The 22,357-nt window shown below is 31.2% G+C and overlaps 1 protein-coding gene across 2 annotated transcripts in view; it reads right to left on the bottom strand.

Moving 5' to 3' along the window:
- Positions 1-16,944: 16,944 nt before the first annotated feature.
- LOC127720223 (caspase-2-like) overlaps positions 16,945-22,357 on the bottom strand; it is a 66,065-nt gene continuing 60,652 nt past the window's right edge. For both annotated transcript variants that reach the window (XM_052226704.1, XM_052226703.1), the window contains exon 9: positions 16,945-17,573. In XM_052226704.1, the coding sequence (XP_052082664.1) occupies positions 17,439-17,573 (135 nt within the window). In that variant the 3' untranslated portion in view covers positions 16,945-17,438. The remainder of the gene's footprint in view (positions 17,574-22,357) is intronic.

Genomic DNA, 22,357 nt, shown 5'->3' with positions numbered 1-22,357 from the left:
ACCAAAACAACAAAAACTAAACTATTACCACTGAACCATGAAAATGAGGTCAAGGTCAGATGACACCTGCCAGTTGGACATGTACACCTTACAATCATTACATACACCAAATATAGTAGACCTATTGCTTATAGTATCTGAGATGTGGACTTGACCACGAAAACTTAACCTTGTTCACTGATCCATGAAATGAGGTTGAGGCCAAGTGAAAACTGTCTGACAGGCCTGAGGACCTTGCAAGGTACGCACATACCAAATATAATTCTCCTATTACTCATAATTATAATGAGAGAGAAATTAACATTACAAAATATCTTAACTTTTTTTTTCAAGTAGTCACTGAACCTTGAAAATGAGGTCAAGGACAATGGACATATGACAGACGGAAACTTCATATCATGAGGCATCTATATACAAAGTATGAAGCATCCAGATCTTCTGCCTTCTGAAATATTAAGCTTTTAAGAAGTTTGTTAACGCTGCCGCCGGATCACTATGCCTATGTTGAGCTTTCTGTGACAAAAGTCGCAGGCTCAACAAAAAGGACATGAACACCTTACAATTATCCCATTCACCTAATGTATTTGACCTATTGCTAACAGTATCTACAAAATGGATCTAATCATGTGAACTTAACATTGACAAAGGAACCATGAAAATGAGTTCTATGTCAGATTGACCCCTTCAGACAGACTATTACTGGTACATCTTACAATCTTTTGCTCATAAAATCTTAAATTTATGTTGACCATTGAACCATTAACATTAGGTGACGTATTGCTGACTAGTATATTATTAACGTACCTTATCACTAAAACTTAATGCTGATAAATTAACCTTAAAAATGAGGTCAGGGTTAGATGTACCCTGCAAGATAGACATGTCGACCTTACAATTATTCCATACACCAAATATAGTTGACCAAATGATTATAGTGTCTGAGAAACGACCAAAACATGAAGCCTAATGTTGACCAATGAGATCAGAAAATTAGGTCAATGTCAGAATAACCCTCTAGAAGGACATGAACACTCATGCAATACACCAAATATAGTTGACCTATAGCCTATAGTATATGAGAAATTAAAGGCAACAGTAATAAAAGATCTAATTTAGAAAACTTAACCTTGATCACTGTTTCATGAATTGAGGTCAAGGTCAGATGAACTCTGTTTGAGGGACATGTATATCTTGAAATTGTCTATATACCAAATCTAGTTGTCTTATTACTTATGATAACTGAAAACAAATCATGTGATAGAAAAACTATATACTAGTATGTACACCTTACAATCATACTTTACACCAAATATAGTTTATAGTATCTGATAAACAGACCTAATTACAAAAATTAAACATTGACCTGTGAACTATAAATATGAGGTCAAGGTCAGATAAACCTTGACAGATAACATGTTCACCATGCACCAAATATAGTTGACCCATTGCTAATATACATTACCATGAAAACTTGAGATTGACAAATGAGCCATGAAAATGAGGTCATCGTCAGATAAACCCTACAAGACAGACATGTACACCCTACAATCATTCCATACACCATATAAAATTGATCTATTGCTTAAAGTATCTAAGATACAGACTTGACTACAAAAAGTCAACCTTGATCACTGATCCATTAAATGAGGTCAAGGTCAGGTGAACCCTGTCTGACTGACATAGACCTTGCAAGGATCCCATTTACCAAATATAGTTATCCTATTACTCATAAGTGAGAATTTTGCATGACAAAAAAGTCAATACATTTTTTTCAAGCAGTCGCTGAACCATGAAAATTAGGTCAAGGACAATGGACATATATATGACAGCAGAAACTTCATAACATAAGCATACAAGGTATGAAGCATTCAAGTCTTCTACCTTCTGAAATATAAAGTTTTATACAAATAGTTTAGGCTGTCAGCGCCAGATAGTAATCCCTATGTTTTGCATACTTGGACTTTTGTTGCAGGTAAGACAAAAACTGGTAACCCAATAATAACTGGTACCCCAAAAATAACTATTTTCACTGCATTTCACAACAAACAACAAAGTATAATAAAAAAATATTTATTATGATATCTAAAATATGCATCTCTTGAGAAATTCATACAAAGCAACAGTATAAAAAGTATTACAAATGTATATCTCTTCCTTCTTTTTTGTGCTTGTTTATACTACTTGCCACCAACTCGCTCAAAATATAACAATAACACCAATCTTTTCTCATTTCTATTGATTTTGTTTTGTCCATCTATAAAAATATCAAATTAAAGAACCATAACTCTGAACATGATTGAACATAAATATGAAAAATAATATTTTCCATTTTTCATCCTTCACTTATCTTGTGTATGAGCATGATTTCCACTGGAAGATCATAATGCTATATGGCACTTGCTCATGAAAACTTATCTCACATTTTTGTTATAAAACTTTTCATTTTCACTCAAATTAATGTTAAATTATCCGAAAGAAATACAAAGCCTAATAAAATGCTTCGCTGGGCGCAGCTTGATACGACCGCAGAGGTCGAACCCTGAACAGTTGGGCCAAGTATGGACACAACATTCAAGCTTGATACAGCTCTGAATTTGGATTGTGATTAAATATTTGACACAGCATAGGTTTCTGACACAGAAAGAATGTGGTCTAAGAACTTGATTTTTTTTAATTTACCTATTATGGTCCAATGTCAAAAATCAAAATACATGGTTAGATTCAGCATATCAAAGAACCCCATATATTCAATTTTTGTTGAAATCAAACAAAGTTTAATTTTGGACTCCAACTTGGACAAACTTGAAAACTGGGCCCATAATCAAAAATCTAAACACATGTTTAGATTCAGCATATCAAAGAACCCCAAGAATTCAATTTTTGTTAAAATCATGCTAAGTTTAATTTTTGACCCCAATTTGGACCAACTTGAAAACTGGGCCAAAAATCAAAAATCTAAATACATATTTAGATTCAGCATATCAAAGAACCCCATATATTCAATTTTTGTTAAAATCAAACAAAGTTTAATTTTGGACCCTTTGGACCTTAATGTAGACCAATTTAAAAACTGGACCCAAAATTAAAAATCTAAATACACAGTTAGATTCGGCATAACAAATAATTAATGTGGTCAAAGATTTTACAAATCTAATGCGCCATACTGTGCAGTTAAAGATTACTTCTTGAAATTTTTCAATATTTGAAATTTGAAAAAAAAATAATATTTGAAGAATAATTCTTTTTAATTTCTGAAATCTGAAATGAGAAAAAATTGACCCCCCACAATTTCTTTTTACCCCCCCCCCCCCTTTTTTTCCCACAAAAAATTCTTTCCCTCAAGATATGGTCATAATCTCAATTCAAATTTCCAATGGAGTTTGCAACCATAATTATCCATTTAAATTTACCATAGTGCTAACTTAATCTATTTTATAATAGAATTTAAAATATAGTGTCAAATCTTTCATATGGATTTTTTTGTAAAAAAAAAAGATGCAACATTTGCAGATATTTTTACTGGTCTTCATTTATAAATATGCATTTCTTTAAACATAATTTAAAAGCAGTGTAAGGGAAGTAACCAAAACGTTGTATTTGGATTACCTCCCTTACACTGTTTTAAATTATCTTAATTTTTCATTAACCATTACATTATACATAATTTAAAAGCAGTGTAAGGGAGATAATTTCAATGATGTATTTGATTTATCTCCCTTACACTGCTTTAAATTATGTTTTGTTCTAAAGTATTTGTCCATTAACCAGGACAACCTTGTTTTTCCCCATTTTTTGCCCCTAATTCCTAAACGGTTTGAGCCATAACCCCCCAAAGCAAATCCTAACCATCCCTTTGTGGTATGGAAACTTGTAGTATAATTTCAGAGAGATCCATACACCGTTCCACAGTTATTGTCTGGAAACTAGAAAATGCTTATTTTTGGCCCCTTTTTGGCCCCTAATTCCTTAACTGTTGGTACCATAACCCCCAAAATCAATCCCCACCTTCCTTTTGTGGTATTGAACCTTATGGTAAAATTTCAAAGAGATCCATTCACTTAAACTAAAGTTAGAGTCGAAAACCAATGTGTCTTCGGACGACGACGACGACGCCAACGTCATACCAATATACGACCGCAAAATTTTTTTGCGGTCGTATAAAAAGTGCTATTGTGTTTATAGGAAATTAAAAAAGTTCAGAAATTCAGATTGCTCCATTCACTTACAAATCAATTTCTGAATCAGTTTTCAAGCTCTGCATTGTTTTTGATGGACATGCTAGATGACTAAATCAGTTTTAGGCATTACATTGTTTTTTGATGGACATACTTGTTGGAACAATTATCAAACACACCTTACGAATTAAATACTTTGACTATTGTAGGGATTTATGCTCAAATAAAGATGATGAGCTAATTTGATTTTCAATTAAAAAAATTGCTTCTTGAAATAGTGAAAAACTAATCCTACAAAACTCTTGACTAATGTACTAGTTACATATCTACACTATGATCAATGTCCATAACCACAATGTCCTATTGAGCAAAAAATAAACGGTATTAACGAGTTTGGTGCAATGCCACCACTTTATAGTTTTCTTATTCCAAAAACCTTCATCTAATTATAAAAAATTTCATGAAAAAAGATTTATTTAACAGGCAGTGGCAAATATTTCATGCATATTCAGGATGACATGTACTTATGCATGGAAATAAATTGCAAATAACAATACCTAGTCCTTACTGGTACTTAAATTACATAAGAACTTCAGATGCCAGTTTTGACAGTTACTGTAAATTCAGAAATTATTGCGTGCATTTATTATTGCGATTTTGTCGTTTGAGACTAACATGCGATTTTAATTTTTGCGATATTGAGAAAAATCCTGTTTAATTCATATAAAAAATTTCAAAATGCGAGTTTAAATTATTGCGATTATAATCCTGTCGCATTTTTCGCAATAATAAAAACATCGCAATAATTTCTGAATTTACAGTAATAGATGGGATGATTTCTTTATCAGAAAGAATTTTTTAAGTCAAATATGGCGCCACCTACATCTGATCTAAAGGTGTAGAATAATGGCAAGGAATTAGTATAGTCTGCAGGTTTTTCAAGGAATTGGTGTACCCTATGGGACTTTCAAACAAATTTTTTGTTTTGAATTTAAAACAATCTCCTCGCTTATATTAAATCAGTGTTATGATTATGGACATCAACTACAATGATATAGGTACTAACAAATATCTCACATCAAAATCAAACCTGGTCTAAGATAATAGCATTGACCCTATTTTCTAAGTAAAACGTTATAAAACAAAAATGTACTGATCTGTTTATTTACAAATGAGATTACTAAAGAGCTATTTGTATATTAAATGAAATAATCTAAATTTGATATTTCTGAACACAATGCGGTGAACACTTGCACCATATATAATGTTGTGATTGATATACATGTAATTACAAAATCATCATGATATATTGTTACTTTCAGACATTTTTGCTTGCATTTTAATCTATTATTGAGATTTTCTAACAATGGGTGAAAATGTGAGATTAATTATTGCGATTTAAGGAAATCAAACATACAGATAATGCAATCATAATTAAAACTCTATTCTGACGCGATATCTTAATAATAAAAACGCAGCAAAAATTTCTGAATTTACAGTTATTATGTGCTAAAATGGCATAAAATAATAAAATCAACCAACTACAGTAAATTGTCGAGTACAGCCCCTTTTTACAAATACTGTGGATTAATTATTATTATTTGTGGGGTGCTTATTTTCTAGGATTTCATTGGTGTAGATTAACTACTATATAAGTATTCAACAAGGATAAATTTCCTATAGGCTTGTATGCAGAATTTGTCAAAACCTATCCACAAAAATTCTATTTTCTACCATCAGTACCTTTTCGTAAAGAATGCCAGTCATTAGGAATAAAAGATGTTGGGGTCAATGATAGCTCACCAAGCAACAGAATTAAAACAAATTAAACAATGAGAGTTCAAAAGTCAGATACTAGCTATGTAGGATTAGAAATTTCATATAGAAGAGTTTGTAGCTTCAATCATTTAAGTTTAATTCTATCTTACTTTCAGACCAAATTTAAATTCAGATTTTTTTTTAGGAGCAATTAAATATTTGTTGAGTGCTTTTGAGACAATCTGGAATATTATTAAACAGAGCACAATTGAATGAGAAAAATGTACCTTAATAAACTGTTAACACAGAGATATGTCTCGCCTTTTTTGTTATTTTGATAATGCAAATGTTGAAATTAAAATAGCAATACTTTAACATGTGATTAATGCAAATATTCAAAGTCAATGAACCATGACTGAGGGTACAGGGCTGAACATTATCCATGGAAATGAGATGTGCCAATGCTAATATAACTGCATACCAAATACCATTGACTTATCATAAGTCGTTCCCTTTAAACAAACCTAAACACAAACAGCATACCTATGTCTCTCTTTTTGACTCTGTCAAGGCGAGACAAAAATCAGTTTCATACACTAGATAAAAATAAACTTTCAGACAGAGGTTTTCAAAATTAACACATTGACATATTGTTACTATTAGTCTCAAAAACCATTTGGTGATCAATTTTTTTAGTTGTTTCCTACCACAGATTTTCATTACTATTTCATTTTCAGCTTTATTGTACCCTACACCAACAAGAAGTTATTTTAATGGCATTATCCTGGAGCACCCTTTTTTATGGACTTATTACCTCAAAACTTTTGATATCAGAATTTATTTTCATCTTTATTCTCTATATTTTGCCCATTACTATCTATTCTAAAAAATCCATCAAGACCCTTATCTATCACTGGAAATATCAAAAAGGTAAATATTTACGTGACATTAAGCATGATCTTTCACAATTTCACAGAAAACAATCTGGATGTGAAATCTAAATAAACTAAAATTCATAAATGAAAAATTTATAAATAAAAAGTGTGATAACAATCAGATAACAACCTTTGATGGAAGGGATAGAAATACATAAATCAATTTTATTACTACTTGTTGAAAAATGAGCAAAAATCATTACAAATTTTGATATGAATGAATATATGAATTTTTGTGATGCAATAGTAGACAATCTGATTAAAATACATATCCTGCGTCTAAGCTTTGCTTACAAGGAGCTGAAAATGCTGTCAGATTGCAATACAACAGTACAGAGAATAAAATGTTAAGAAATCATATCACAGTGAAATTTTATGTACGACTTTTCCTTAGATTTTATAGTTTTAAACATAGGAGACACGTCATATTACAAAAATGCAAATTGATGATAATGTAGAAATACAGTGCATGGACATTTAGTTATTGTCACTTGAGATCTTTCACAACATATAAAAAAAAGGTTTGGTATAATTGCCAATGAGCTAATTCTCTACCAGAGACCAAATGACATAGACGTTAACAGCTATAGGTCACTGTATGGTCTTCAACAATGAGCAAAACCCATACTGCATAGTCAGCTTTAAATCTTTTTGGGCAATATATGCATATTTTTCATATAAAACTTTTAAAAAAAATAGTGGGGGCAATTCTGGTCAGATTTTTATAAACTTAGTATTAGGAGTAGCAGAATTTAAGTAACAGTCTGTTTAAGAATCTAACTTTTAACCTGATACCGTATCTGAGCATCAAATGTTGATGATTATACTCAGGATTAAACATTATTAATTATGAGAATCACCCAAGGGTAAATTACAGCTGATGGTAATTCATTTTTATAGTAATAAGGATTGATTTTTTTTAAATTCTAATTAACCAACTTTATTTCAAATATAGGGAGAGAATATTCATCTCTAACTCGTTGATTTATTGATAATTTGGTGTTCAACACCACTTTCAGCAATATTGGCTATTTCGTGGAGGAAGCCGGAGTGCCTGGAGATAACCACCAACCTTCAGCAGGAAAACTGGCAGTCCTAGTTAATTAAGATTGGAGTCAACATCCCTGCCATGTGAGAGTTTTGTACTCACAACCTCAGTGTTGACAGGCTTGTGATACAGTAGTTGAACTACTAAGATCACTTGGCCACCATGGCTCCTCTTTAACTCATGTTGGGAGTCAAACCATTTTTATGCAAACTTAATGAAATTTTTCATGGGACAAACTGCCATCAATCATCTGACAGACCAAAAATCAGTTCATCAAAAATATTTAAGTAAAAATTATGGCATTGGTAAAATCTGGAATAATAATCTGTTTTCTTCAACACATGCTTGTTGGAAATAACAATAAAATTGTGATGTTGTCAAAGAAGTTCTCACTAAATTATAGTATAAATCATGACTTTTACCAGAAAGTTAAGCAATAAAAACAAAAACAGAGGCTTCTGGGAGCCTTCATTCCTCATGTGGCCAAAATATACCATATGGATATTCACTTTTTTATATTTTTGGGCAATCAAATTTATTTGTCTTCCAGAGAAATATATTTTAAATTTCAAATTCCTTCAGTGCTTGGTTGATAACAATATTTATTTACATGAAAATCAGATTTTGATATTTGTCAGTTTTGATATAAATATGTTCCAACATTATCAAGAAGAGCCATAAAAATCAAACACCTTAAGTGACATATCTGCCACCTTTAAAGGTTATATATACTCAGGGAAACAAATAAAAAACCACTTCTTTCCATAAATAGAAGTTTCACAATTTCTTGTTTTAACTGATAAATTGCAAAAGATTAGAATCTTAATGCTAAATCTTGTTATTAATCCATGGCTTACAGAGAAATATTTTAATGCTAAAAGGGATTATATCCAAAAAAGTAAATAATAAAAAGTCTGAGTTTGTTCAATTTTAACTTAGTCTTTAAAAAACTAGAGGCTCTCAAGAGCCTGTGTCGCTCACCTGTATTTACTGATGCATTGGAAATCATGTGAAATAAGGTTAAAATCATAATTAATAGTATTAGATATTAGATATTATAATGATATCTAAGATAATAACAAAAAACTCAGGGGAAGCAACCCAACAACGGGTTGTCGGATTCGCCTGAAAATTTCAGGGCAGATAAATCTAAATCTGATGAACATTTTTGCCACCTGTCAGATTTGCTCTAAATGCTTTAGTTTCAGAGATATAAACCAAAAACTGCATTTTACCCCTATGTTCTATTTTTAACCAAGTCGGCCATGATGGTTGGAAGGCGGGGTCATCGGACAAATTTTTTAAACTAAATACCCTTATAATGATTATGGCCCAAGTATGGTTAAATTTGTCTCAGTAGTTTCAGAGAAGAAGATTTTTGTAAAAGATTACAAAAATTTACAAAAAATTGTTAAAAATTGACTATTAAGGGCAATAACTCCTAAAGGGGTCGACTGACAATTTTGGTCATGACAACTTATTTGTAGATCTTACTTTGCTGAACATTATTGCTGTTTACAGTTTATCTCTATCTATAATAATATTCAAGATAATAACCAAAAACTGCAAAATTTCCTTAAAATTACCAATTCAGGGGCAGCAACCCAACAACAGGTTGTCAGATTTGTCTGAAAATTTCAGGGCAGATAGATCTTGACCTGATAATCAGTTTTACCCTATGTCAGATTTACTCTAAATGCTTTGGTTTCAGAGCTATGAGACAAAATCTACATTTTACCCCTATGTTCTATTTTTAGCCATGGCGGCCATCTTGGTTGGTTGGCGGGGTCATCGGACACATTTTTAAAACTAGATACCCTAATGATGATTGTGGCCAAGTGGTTTCAGAGGAGAAGATTTTTGTAAAAAGCCAACGACGACAGACGACGGACGCCAAGTGATGAGAAAAGCTCACTTGGCCCTTCGGGCCAGGTGAGCTAAAAATTGAATAAGAAACTGGATATTAAAGTCATTTACCTTGTTCCAGGTGAAAGAATACACACAACTTCAGTTTTCACAAATTTTGTGAAGTTTTACATTTTTGGGTTGAAAATGTAATTTTCTGAAAAGTCAAAAATAAAAATGTTGAATATTGTTAATTTTACACAGAATTGATGTTTATGACTTCAGAAATATTGTGTCAAAATTTTGACCCATTTCAAAGAATTTTTAAACATATCTTTATCATAGACATTTTTACTCTGGGGTTGGAGCCTTTCTATTGTTGTTGAGTATATTATGAATCATTTAAGACTGTGAAATGATTTTTTTAACAATACATTCTTTCTACTATTCTATTGCATCACAAATGACCTTTGAATTTATTTGTTTTTTTTCCTCATCTTGTTTTTTAACACACCACATATTGTGAAAAATTATATACATAATAATTTCTATAAAGTACTAAATTTCTATGAAAAAAAAGAAGTCAATAAAAATATTACGCACTTCAGAAACTTAAAACCTCTTATACTACCTGAATTCCCCCAAAACATTCATATAAATATGAGAAAAGCTGTTAAATTAATATCCAAAATTGTTCTGATATTCAAGACTGAAAAAAAGCAGAAATCTGTACATAGACTGACCATGTCATACCTTATTTTAGAAAATAGGTAGTTATTTCAATAGAAGACACCGAAATGTTGTGATTGTTTGACAATTAGACTTCCTAAACAATGGATATTTGACCAATGACATAACCTTACTTTCATTTTGGTGTATGAACAATGGAATTACCCATAATCCTTCAGGTTTTGAAACAGCAAGTTGCTAAAAAGACCAGAATAAAAAGTTCAAAAATTTACCATGACTTCAAATTTTCTTAGTAATCTTCTGACAGTATATTGCAGTTTCAGGAATATTTGTGATATGGATGAAAAATGTGACAGAGTTCTGATTGCTATTATTTGACCTCACAATTTCAAATTAAGATCTCATAATTCATATGAAGCAGTCCCTGAAATCACAATAATTATTAAGTGAATTCATTGTATTTTGGTAGAAAATATATATTTGTGTAATGGCAAACAATATGAGTTCAATGATATATGCCAGATGAAAATTTCAGACCAAAATACATTTTTATATGAGTAGATATAGATCATGAAGCTATTTCACCTTCTAAAATATATGTAGTTTAAAAAGTTGACCCTGCCTGCCAATTGGCATTCACATGTTGCCCCTTAGGTCATATTCATCTGAGAATGATCAAAATGAAGATTATACAGTATTTCAAATAAAAAAAACAATAAATATCTAAAATAATGAACACAATTTCAACTTAAAGGACGGCAATAAAAGTATGTACATATATTAAAACTAAAGTATGAACTAAGTAAATATTTATTGGTTGGATGTTGTAACTTTTGCTGAAATAATTTCAAAATTGACTATTCATGGTCATAGTGATATTCATACATATTCTGTAATTAATCATGGAAATTTGTGTGTTGGTTATTTTCTCTTATTTTGTGAGCATGTAAAATGAGCAAAGGGTGAACTTATGGTCTCAATGCAAAATATTTAACTCCTGTGCAAAAATTATATGTATCTATATTGCAAAAATAAAAACCATGAGCCATGAGAGTTCAGACTCTATACTACTGTAAAAGTAGTATAGAATCTGAACTCTCATGATAAGGTCAAGGTTGATTGATTGTTGTTTGCTTTAAGTCCAGTGGCAAATATTTCATATATGTTCTGGACAAAGATAAAACCAGGACCTTTTTCTCATATCAAAGCAGATCAATAACTTATTTCTGTAAAAAATAATTCTAAAAAACTGAGGATCAGATTTATTGACCCAGAACCATTATAGTGAAAATAAATCATTATTTTCTGTGTTCTACTGACATATACAATACTGTGTAATAACAGATCTACTTTTCAAAATACAGTTTGTTAAAATGGCAACAATGAAATAAACAAAGTTCAAAAGAATATTGCATAAAAAATTGATAAGTGTTCAAATAATATGATTCAAAATCATCATATATCTCAAAAAGGGTACATCTAAGTTGCATGTATGAAGGAGAAGGTACAATTGGGGAAAATAGGCCAAAAAATCAAATTTCCATAGATTTGCAGTATGACTTGAATGTTGAATCTATGTTCTTTAATATTACATTGATATTTTGTTAAAAATATTTGCTTTGTATAGATAATAAAGCAATGAAAAGACAGTTTCAATAAAAAGTTGATTTTAACAAAAAATTTGACAATTTGACTCACAAATATAATTATGATGCACAAATCTCCTCTTAAAAATGTTTCACAATGGAAGAATATTTTGTTTTTATTTACTTGATGATAAACATGCATATTTGTATAATATACCTTTTTTGTTATAGGTTAATATAACAGGTTATAAATTTAACATAAAATGGTATGCATTTTTTCCCCTGTAAATGTAGAGAGACAAATAAAGCCCAAAATGTATCTTGTATTCAAGTAATTTTTAACAAATCTCACAGCTGACCACTACATTAATTTCTTAAATTACAGTTACAAATCATGTCATCCACATAATTTTATTTTACAATCATGTATCAAAAAGAAAACAAATAGTATACAAAGAATTGATTTAACATAGTCTTGTTTAATTTCTTAATTTTAATAAAAACAAAATATATAATATTTACAAAACAATTGGAATGTACCTCTGTAAACTAAACATAATTAAAGTACAAAGACAAAAATAAACTATTAAGACAAAAACAAATACTTTAAATCTATTATTATTTCACGAATATGAGTAACTATATATATCATTCTACTTTTTTTCAGAAAAAACATGGACAATTTCAACATGTTCAATGACTGAACAATTCACAAAAAAAAAAAAAAAAACATTTTGAGTTAAAGTGCAAAAATAATAAAAATTTTGCCCAAAAAAAAGTATTGATGTCAAAATCTTTTTTTTTTTCTGATATCTTTTGCTTAAAAAAATCATTTATCATCCCTAAATGCAGGGACTCAAAGTTGTCCCTTAGCATTACAAATTAATCGATGAAATAATTATAAAATAGACATAGAAAATGTCTTAAATGTGATATATGATATTCAATGGACTGTTGATGACAGATCTGACCTCACTTTCTAATACTAAAAGTTCATTCAATATAAGGTACAGCCTCAAAATACATTATTGGTCAAAGGAATATAGATTCAGAGTACAAATAAGGTAAGGATAAGTTGACCAGGATTTCGTTTCTCTTTCTACAGTACATACATTAATTTTGACAATCAGCAGATCAATAAAAATTAACAATTTTAACATTAACAATAAAGCTGAACAAAATTATGTGTTTTGGCAGCAATTTATACAGTCATTTCAGTAGCATACAATTTGATTTGCCTAGCAGAAGCACTACACGACTAAAGCATGTTGAAAAATGCACTGCATTACGATACAATGTTCTTGTTGCCAAATAGGTTTCTTTTTTCAGTAATAGTTCATTCCTGGTTATTCCATTAAACTGGATGTAGAAGGGTAGAATAAAGAATCTTTATTTTGGACATGGGTCATTTATTGTTGTTTGTCTACTTGATGTACAAAAATTTACACAAAGAAAGTATATTTGCTGTGTGGGAATTATGGAAGTCCCTTGCTACCCTTACACATCTAAATGGAATAGCCCTTAGTCAAGATGATTTACTGTTCAAGTCACAACTACTACAATCAAAATAGACCTTTAGCATACTATAATCTACAATGCTATAAATGTGGCTATAACTTACATGTATGTCACAAAAATAATACTTGATAATTGAGCTTCAAAAACTTGTCGTTGTAATTAAACACATTAATACTTGTTTTTTTAGAAATAACTTTATTTTAAGGGGGCATTAGCTACAATTTAAACAAACTAGAGGCTCTAAAGAGCCTGTGTCGCTCACCTTGGTCTATGTGCATATCAAACAAAGGACACAGATGGATTCATGACAAAATTGTGTTTTGGTGATGGTGATGTGTTTGTAGATCTTACTTTACTGAACATTCTTGCTCCTTATTATTATCTTTATCTATAATGAACTTGGCCCAGTAGTTACAGTGGAAAATATTATGTAAAAATTTACAAAAATTTACAAAATTTATGAAAATTGTAAAAAATTGACTATAAAGGGCAATAACTCCTTAAGGGGACAATTGACAATTTTGATCATGTTGACTTATTTGTAGATCTTACTTTGCTGTACATTATTGCCGTTTACAGTTTATCTCTATCTATAATAATATTCAAGATAATAACCAAAAGCTGCAAAATTTTCTTAAAATGACCAATTCAGGGGCAGCAACCCAACAACGTGTTGCCTGATTGGTCTGAAAATTTCAGGGCAGATAGATCTTGACCTAATGAACAATTTTATCCTCGTCAGATTTGCTCTAAATGCTTTGGTTTCAGAGATATGAGCCAAAAACTGCATTTTACCCTATGTACTATTTTTTAGCCATGTCGGCCATCTTGGTTGGTTGGCGGGGTCATCGGACACATTTTTAAAACTAGATACCCTAATGATGATTGTGGACAAGTTTGGTTAAATTTGTCTTAGTAGTTTCAGAGGAAAAGATTTTTGTAAAAGATAACAAAAATTTACGAAAAATGGTTAAAAATTGACTATAAAGGGCAATAACTCCTTAAGGGGTCAACTGACCATTTTGGTCAAGTTGACTTATTTGTAGATCTTACTTTGCTGAACATTATTGCCGTTTACAGTTTATCTCTATCTATAATAATATTCAAGATAATAACCAAAAACAGCAAAATTTCCTTAAAATTACCAATTCAGGGGCAGCAACCCAACAACGGGTTGTCCGATTCATCTGAAAATTTCAGGGCAGATAGATCTTGACCTAAAAAACAATTTTACCCCATGTCAGATTTGCTCTAAATGCTTTGGTTTCGGAGATATAAGCCAAAATCTACATTTTACCCCTATGTTCTATTTTTAGCCATGGCGACCATCTTGGTAGGTTGGCGGGGTCATCGGACACATTTTTTAAACTAGATTCTTGAATGATGATTGTGTTTAAGTTTGGGTGCATTTGACCCAGTAGTTTCAGAGGAGAAGATTTTTGTAAAAGTTTACGGACGACGGACAACGGACGCAAAGTGATGAGAAAAGCTCACTTGACCTTTCAGGTCAGGTGAGCTAAAAAATTAAAATATGAGTCTTTTTGTTTCAAGTATTAATAAAAGCAGAATTTTGAAATATTATTTCTTTATAAATAGTCAGTTTGGCCCAAATTTGTTAAAATAAACCAAAAAACATTGCTGATGTATTATTGATTTGTAAGGGAATAATTTAACCTCAATTGAATCCTTATTCATGACTTTTAATTTAACCCCTTAGCTGGAGATTGGTTATGCATGTACTAAGCGTGTTCACCTATTAAAAGGAAAACAATGTCAACATTGAAAGTGAAACAAGGGTGAACTATTTCGATGACTGATTTGATCCACCACAAAAAATCATTCTTATACTGGTAAAAAGGATGATTAACATATTTTTCAATTAATCAGAACAAAAGCAAAAGATCTTTCCATGGATTTTTTCAACTATAACATGAGATCAAACAGACCTAGAAAAATCCAATTGCTGCTATCTATTTATATCAGGTAATATGACTGTCGGCAGTCTTCGAAGGTCATCTCAATGGTTAATTAGATGGCGTCTAAACTGAAATACACATGAAATGCTGAAACATATTATCAAGGATTTGTATAGTAAGACTTACTATACAAATCATTGACATCATCGAGTCCATGCATTATTTATTGTTTATTTAAGACTTTTTGTAATTTGGATATACATTTAAATATGTTATAAATCCAATATGAGAATTTTAATCAAATCAGTTACAGTAAACATGAATTTGATAGCTAATGCCTCTTTAAAGTTCATTAAGCTGCTCTGAACTCATAGACAGCAGAATAGACCTTTGAGAAGGGGTAGAAGAAAAAGTTTTGTGGCAATTATTTTTGGTTTATCTAAATATTTTCAACAAGCAGAAAAAAAAATATATTAATTAGTTTTCGATGCAAATATATATATAGGGTACTCTTATTCTTAAGTTTCTGCTTGTACAATTGGCCATTCCCTTTAGCACTGTAATTTGAGAAGTCACACATTTTCATGCTAGACATAGCCCAACTTGTAATTCAAAGTATTGGAAAATATGGTGTAGGTGTCTGACAGTTCTTAAAAGGGCACACACCTATAGTCATTTTAATAAGTAGTACTGGAGAAAGGTGTGACAAAAATTCATAAGTTCATTCAACAGGTTAAAAAAAATTAAGCTAATATGAAGTAGGTGTTTTGACAGACAAGAAAAGTGCTAAATCTTTACAACTCATTGCTGTCAAGACATTGACCAAGTTAGTCATTTTGTTTTGAAGTTTCTAAGAATAAAGAGTGACAAAAATATTTGTAGGACAAACAGATGAGAATACTTTATTCTGAATTAAAAAAATAATTTGACAGATCTTTAAATATCTTTATGCATTATAAAATATTATTAGAAAAAACAAACTCTGACAGGTATTGTTTGACTAAATGACAAACAATTCCCTATGCTGTCAGTAGCCTGATTAAATTATACAATAATTTTATTATTTTCATTTAGAAATAAATTATCATTCATTTCATAAAGTATATGCATTTTGTAACAAATACATAATATTAAACATTAACAAGCTCATAACAACCTATTTTCTTAAAATATTAACCTCAAAAGCCAATAAAAATATCTATTTACAAGTAACATTTGTTACATTATACATTGAAATATGTCTTGGCTCAACCCCTTACAGACTGTTAATACTATTTTGATCAATTTCGTAAGTTAATCAATTACAAAATATTCTATGGAAGTCTTGATGAAGGTGTGAAGTTTTATTCTAGACAGAAGATAGATCAGTTCAATCAAGTTTTAAGACCCATTGGTGGTTTCGGCTGTTGTCTGCTCTATGGTCGGGTTGTTGTCTCTTTGACACATTCCCCATTTCCATTCTCAATTTTATATAATGAAATTGGAAAAGACTTCAGTTTACAAAAGTTAAATAATTCAAAAATATTCCTTTCATGCCTAGATACAAGAGTTAAATTTTGATTGAATTAGACAGTTGGTCGGTTTATTAAATACAAGTTAATAATTCAAGAATATTCCTTGCATGTCATGATAAATGAGTTCTGATTAGACAGTTTCCCGCTTTACAAAGGGTTCAGTATAGACATGTTTCATTGTATTACTCCTGTAAACCAGGATTTCAAAGATTTGCGAAAAATCTCTTTTCCACAAAATCCTACTTGTAACATTACAGACAATTTCTCATTGTTTTATTGAACAACAAAACCAAGCAAACTTAGGATACCACAAAACAATTCTTTCTTAATATCAGCTGTCTTTCTGTTTTATAAATTACTATCATGTAGATATGTCTGTTCTTTCATCATTCTTGATACTCCCTTGATACAAAATTTTTCTTGATTATCATCACGAATACCTAATCTTTCTGTCTATCCACTACCAATGCCAGGGAAGAAGAAGAAATGTGGCATTCTCAGTGTACTTTTATACTCTGACATTTGAGACATTTGGTCCATTTCGATCTGTGGACATCTTGATATCTTCCTTGAGACAACAGAATTCACCTGTAAAATACATGTATATATCACCTTGAAATAAAATATCATGAAAATACTACAATTTAATTTAGAAAAAAAATAAACATCCCTTTCAATTGAACTGTGACAGAATTGAGAAATCTTCCTTTCAATGAATAGTGTCTTACAGTGTGGTGTCAGCTTTCACCTGCAATTTTCTTTTATAAACTAAATTCTTACTACCATAATAATAAAAATAAATGGGGAATGTGTCCATGGAACACAGATGATGCCCCCGCTTGCATATCATATAAAGTTATAAAGGGACATAACTGAAGAACGGTACAAGTGACGCTACCCAAATTTGTACTTGATCTGAGTTTTGTGGTGATAAGTATTGTGTATAAGTTTCATAAAAGGAGTAGGGGCAATAAGGGCCAAAATCGGCCCCAATTTTCACAAAAAAACGAAGTTCCTTCACAATTACATATTACCGACTAAAATAATCATTGTAAAGTGTGTTTTCAGAAAACATGTTATTTTCGGCAAAAATCACGTTCCGTGACGTCACAATAGAACCTCGAAAACGCCATGATTTGTAATTATTGCTTAGAATACAAACATTTTCAGTACATTTTACGAGAATTCGTACCCTCCGCAGGCATGTGCCAAAATTTCCTTTAAACGATAAACGGAACTATAAACAAACAAAATAGTAGCAAAATATTTTTTTGGCACATGCATGCGGAGGGTATGAATTTTTTGTCAAAAGCGGAATCGTTTCTTCTCGGGAGGCATTGAACACCTGACGTTATACCCCTTTCAGATAACCAGTTTACTCGCAAATACAACTTATAACTTCCATGTGATGCAAATTAATATTATGCATCTCAAAGTGTATTGTTTTTAAACCTTTTTTAGTCTTCTTAGTCTTTTCCATGGTTTATTATTGATATGACTGTGGATCGAATAGAGACACAAACTTGGGACCAGGGCATGTTGTCAAACTATATAGATGACCGATAAAAAATAGAAAGAAAAAAAAACAGAAATAAAATTAAAAAAAAATCAGTATAGAACTTAATTTTACATTAAATTAATTGATTTGCGACATGTAAAATATTTAGTTTGTCTGATCACTTTATATATATAACATGATCATAAAAAAGTAGTTTCGGAAATTTGAAAAAACCGGCGGGTTCAGATTATTGAAGACATCTTTTAGGACAACCACAAAAGGAAAGCGTCTATATAGTTACCAGCAGTACTTTAGACCCGATCTACTTAGCTCAACTTTAGAGAATAGCTGTCAAAGGATTATTAATTTCGGTTGTAATTCAAAAGGGTATGTTGATTATTTTACTTATCAATTTATCTCAACAGAAATATGCGGGGTTCCGTACAGTTTATCATATTTAACATATTAATCTTCTCACGGTAGTATTTGCACGATCATTTCAACTTAAAAAGCTTACATCAATCCGTTTGAAAACTAAATTATACCAAAAATGAATTGGTATCTTTACCAGAAATATCCTTATTTTACAGTTGAATATCAATATTACCGGGCGATGAAAAAGAAAAGAAATTTACGGGGTATGAAAACTATCCTTGTACTAGGAAACTTTTGTGTGTTTCTTTTCTATAACGTTATATTATGAATATATACATAAAAATAAACAGTGAAAAGATCACAATTTATCCTACAATTTGAAGTTTATGTTAAAACAGTATTATAGTTTCTTGGGTGTCGTATGCTGGAGAAACTTTTCTAACGTACTGTTGAATTTAAGTACCTGTAAATTAACGTATATTAAACAGTTGACGGGATAGTCGTGAGGATAAGGTAGTCATGCTGACAGTACGGAGATGCCAGGTTCAAATCTCAATTTTTTTTTGTAATTTTTTTTTTTGCATAAATGCATAAATACTTTTTTAATATTGTCATAACGTGTTAAAGAATGATTTTGAATGATGAAGTTTTTTTTTATAGATATTTACTGAAGAGCAGTATACATGGTATTTTGAATAGAGACATTGTACTTCACCAGTATGACTGTACTAGCAGTTGTCACTTACATACTTAATGGTCCCTTAATAAGGTATTCCTTATTTTTAACTGATTCATGTCTTAAAGCATTTGTGCTCGAATAAACAGTTTAAACCTATGTTTGAATGATGATTAACATTGTATTATCAGGCACAGAAACAAAAAGACTACTTTTTGACAGTTTATAGTGTGCGGCTATAGAAGTAATAATCTTTTATCTTTAAATTGAGAAATGGTTATTAATATTTTTATAGTAATTTTAATAAACTTTCTCAACATAAAATGTTTACTTAATACCCTGTCATATTTAGTTCAAAATAAGTATACATTATTTTGATAATCTTCATTTTTTTCAACAGATTTTAAGCTGGCTTAAACAATGCAAGTGTATGCTTGGTGAAAGGAATATGTCGGTTCCTGATAGGAACACATGACCTTAAGGTGAGTCTAGGGTTAAGATAAATGTACTGCGTGTTTTAACTTCTAGTAATTATGATAAACGTATCTTGATGAGAGCATGCATTATCTACATTTCGAGAAGACTTAGAGGTTTACATATTGAGTAGACATTATTTTGTTGAATATTATATGTTTCCCTCTGTTTGTCTTTTGTGTGTGTGTGTTGTTATAGGGGTGGTGGTTTGCTGTCCCATTAATGTTTATCCGTTACATCTTTGTATTCATGTTTTAGGTTGTAATTTTCTAATATATGAAGACTTTAAGATTTATTTATTATTATAAACTATCCGTAATTTTGATACTGACTTAAACACTTTTGTCCGTTTAAACGTTAAACGATAATTAAGTATATAAACAATCAGGGTTGAATATAGCATATTTCAAAACTGATATTTCGTGATGGAATTTGCATGTAAATTAACAAAAACGTAAACACACACACACACGTGCGCAGACAAATACACACAACTAAACTAAGAAACATACGCACCATGACATTCTCAGGCTAAAACATTTTACGATATTGTATTTTATAATTTTAAATCACACTTTGGATATTCTGTATGTTATTCTGATTTACCTCATGCTATCTGTTTAAATATTTCCATTTCTAATTTTCAGAGAATGTCAACGCCCAGAAACTATACTTGCATTTTGTGTTCAAAGAGACCAAAAACCAGAGACAGGCGGAAACTCATAGGACCCAACAATAAATCACTGCGTAAATGTTTACAACAGAAGTTTTTCATTGAACAGGACAAAATTAATCACACTAACAGTGTTATATGTAATAAATGCAGAATACGATGCTCTCGAGAAATTGACACAAATGTAAGATGCCCCATACAAACTACAATATCTGAATTAAATAATGATGACACGGAGTACGTCCCTCCAACAAAATATGCTAGATGCCATCCATGTAAATCTCCACCAAGTATCGCACTGCCTATACCATCAGCTGGAGGTGGCCATTCGCAGTGTGTGGTGTGTAAACGCAGAGGCCCAAAGCTAGTAGTCGTCCCAACAAACACTAGATTTAATTTATTTTTGGATAAACTCATTGTTCTCACAGTTGGTGCCAGATGTTGTCCAGGTCACTTGTGCAATGAAATATTTTTACCTGATGCACTTGACAGAATTTCACATTCGCAGTCTTCGTCCATTTTCAACCATACTGACTTAATGGACCTTATTACGCAAATCCGAGATATGGCATTGAGAGGAAGCAAGCGGCGAATTGATTTTGATACAGAAAATGCACTTACAAACTCAGACATTTTAAATCTGACAGGCCTTTCTAAGGAAAACTTTAATGACCTATGTTCAATTGTCCAAAAGGGTAATTTACGGGATTCTCGGACTCGAAGTGTTCGGACATGTATTGGAATATTTCTGACCAAATTGAAGTCTGGTTTATCCAATCAACTTTTATCAACACTTTTTAATCTTGGTAAAGATTCTGTTAGACGTGCTATTGCATCAGCTAGAAAATTCTTGTCTGACAATTTTGTTCCCTCTAATCTAGGATTTAATCATATAAGTAGGGAAGAGGTCATAACATCCCATACTCGACCTCTAGCGCAATCACTGTTTGGAAAAGGAATGTATCCAGCAATTATAGTCGCAGATAGCACTTATATTTATATCCAGAAAAGTTCACAATTCAAGTTCCAACGTAAATGCTATAGTATGCACAAACATCGACCATTGGTTAAACCAATGGTCTTTGTAACAACTTCTGGTTACATTATAAGTGTAATTGGACCGTACTTTAGCGACGGCAAAAACAACGATGCACAAATAATAAAGCACATCATTCAACATGACATTGAGGAATTTAAAGAATGGGTGACTGAGGATGACATTATGATTGTCGACCGGGGTTTCCGAGATGCACTTGACTTACTGCAAGAAATGGGTATCCAAACAAAAATGCCAGCTTTTAATAAAAAAGGGGAGTCTCAACTTCCAGTTGAAGACAGCAACGTAACAAGACTAGTTACAAAAATCCGTTGGGTGGTAGAGTCCGTGAATGGCCGCATTAAGTCATGGAAATATCTAGATAGAGTTCTACCAAATAGCCAGATTCCATTTGTATCTGATTATGTCAATATTGCCTGTGCAATCATGAATAAATATTGGCAAGAACTAAATACAGGGGACTCAGAACAAGATGAACAATTGGCGTCTAAAATGCTTTATCTTTCAAAGCAAAAGAACTTACTCCATGAGAAAATAATAGAGGAAGGCCTTGACAAACGTTCTTGTAAATGGCAAAAGATTGATGCTTCATCCGCCCCTACTTTTCCCCCTTTATCAG

Source organism: Mytilus californianus, unplaced genomic scaffold, assembly GCF_021869535.1.
Source record: "Mytilus californianus isolate M0D057914Y unplaced genomic scaffold, xbMytCali1.0.p SCAF_11, whole genome shotgun sequence".
Taxonomy (NCBI): Eukaryota; Metazoa; Mollusca; class Bivalvia; order Mytilida; family Mytilidae; genus Mytilus; species Mytilus californianus.
Note: the sequence above shows the minus strand (reverse complement) of the source record. Positions and strands in the feature narration are given on the sequence as shown.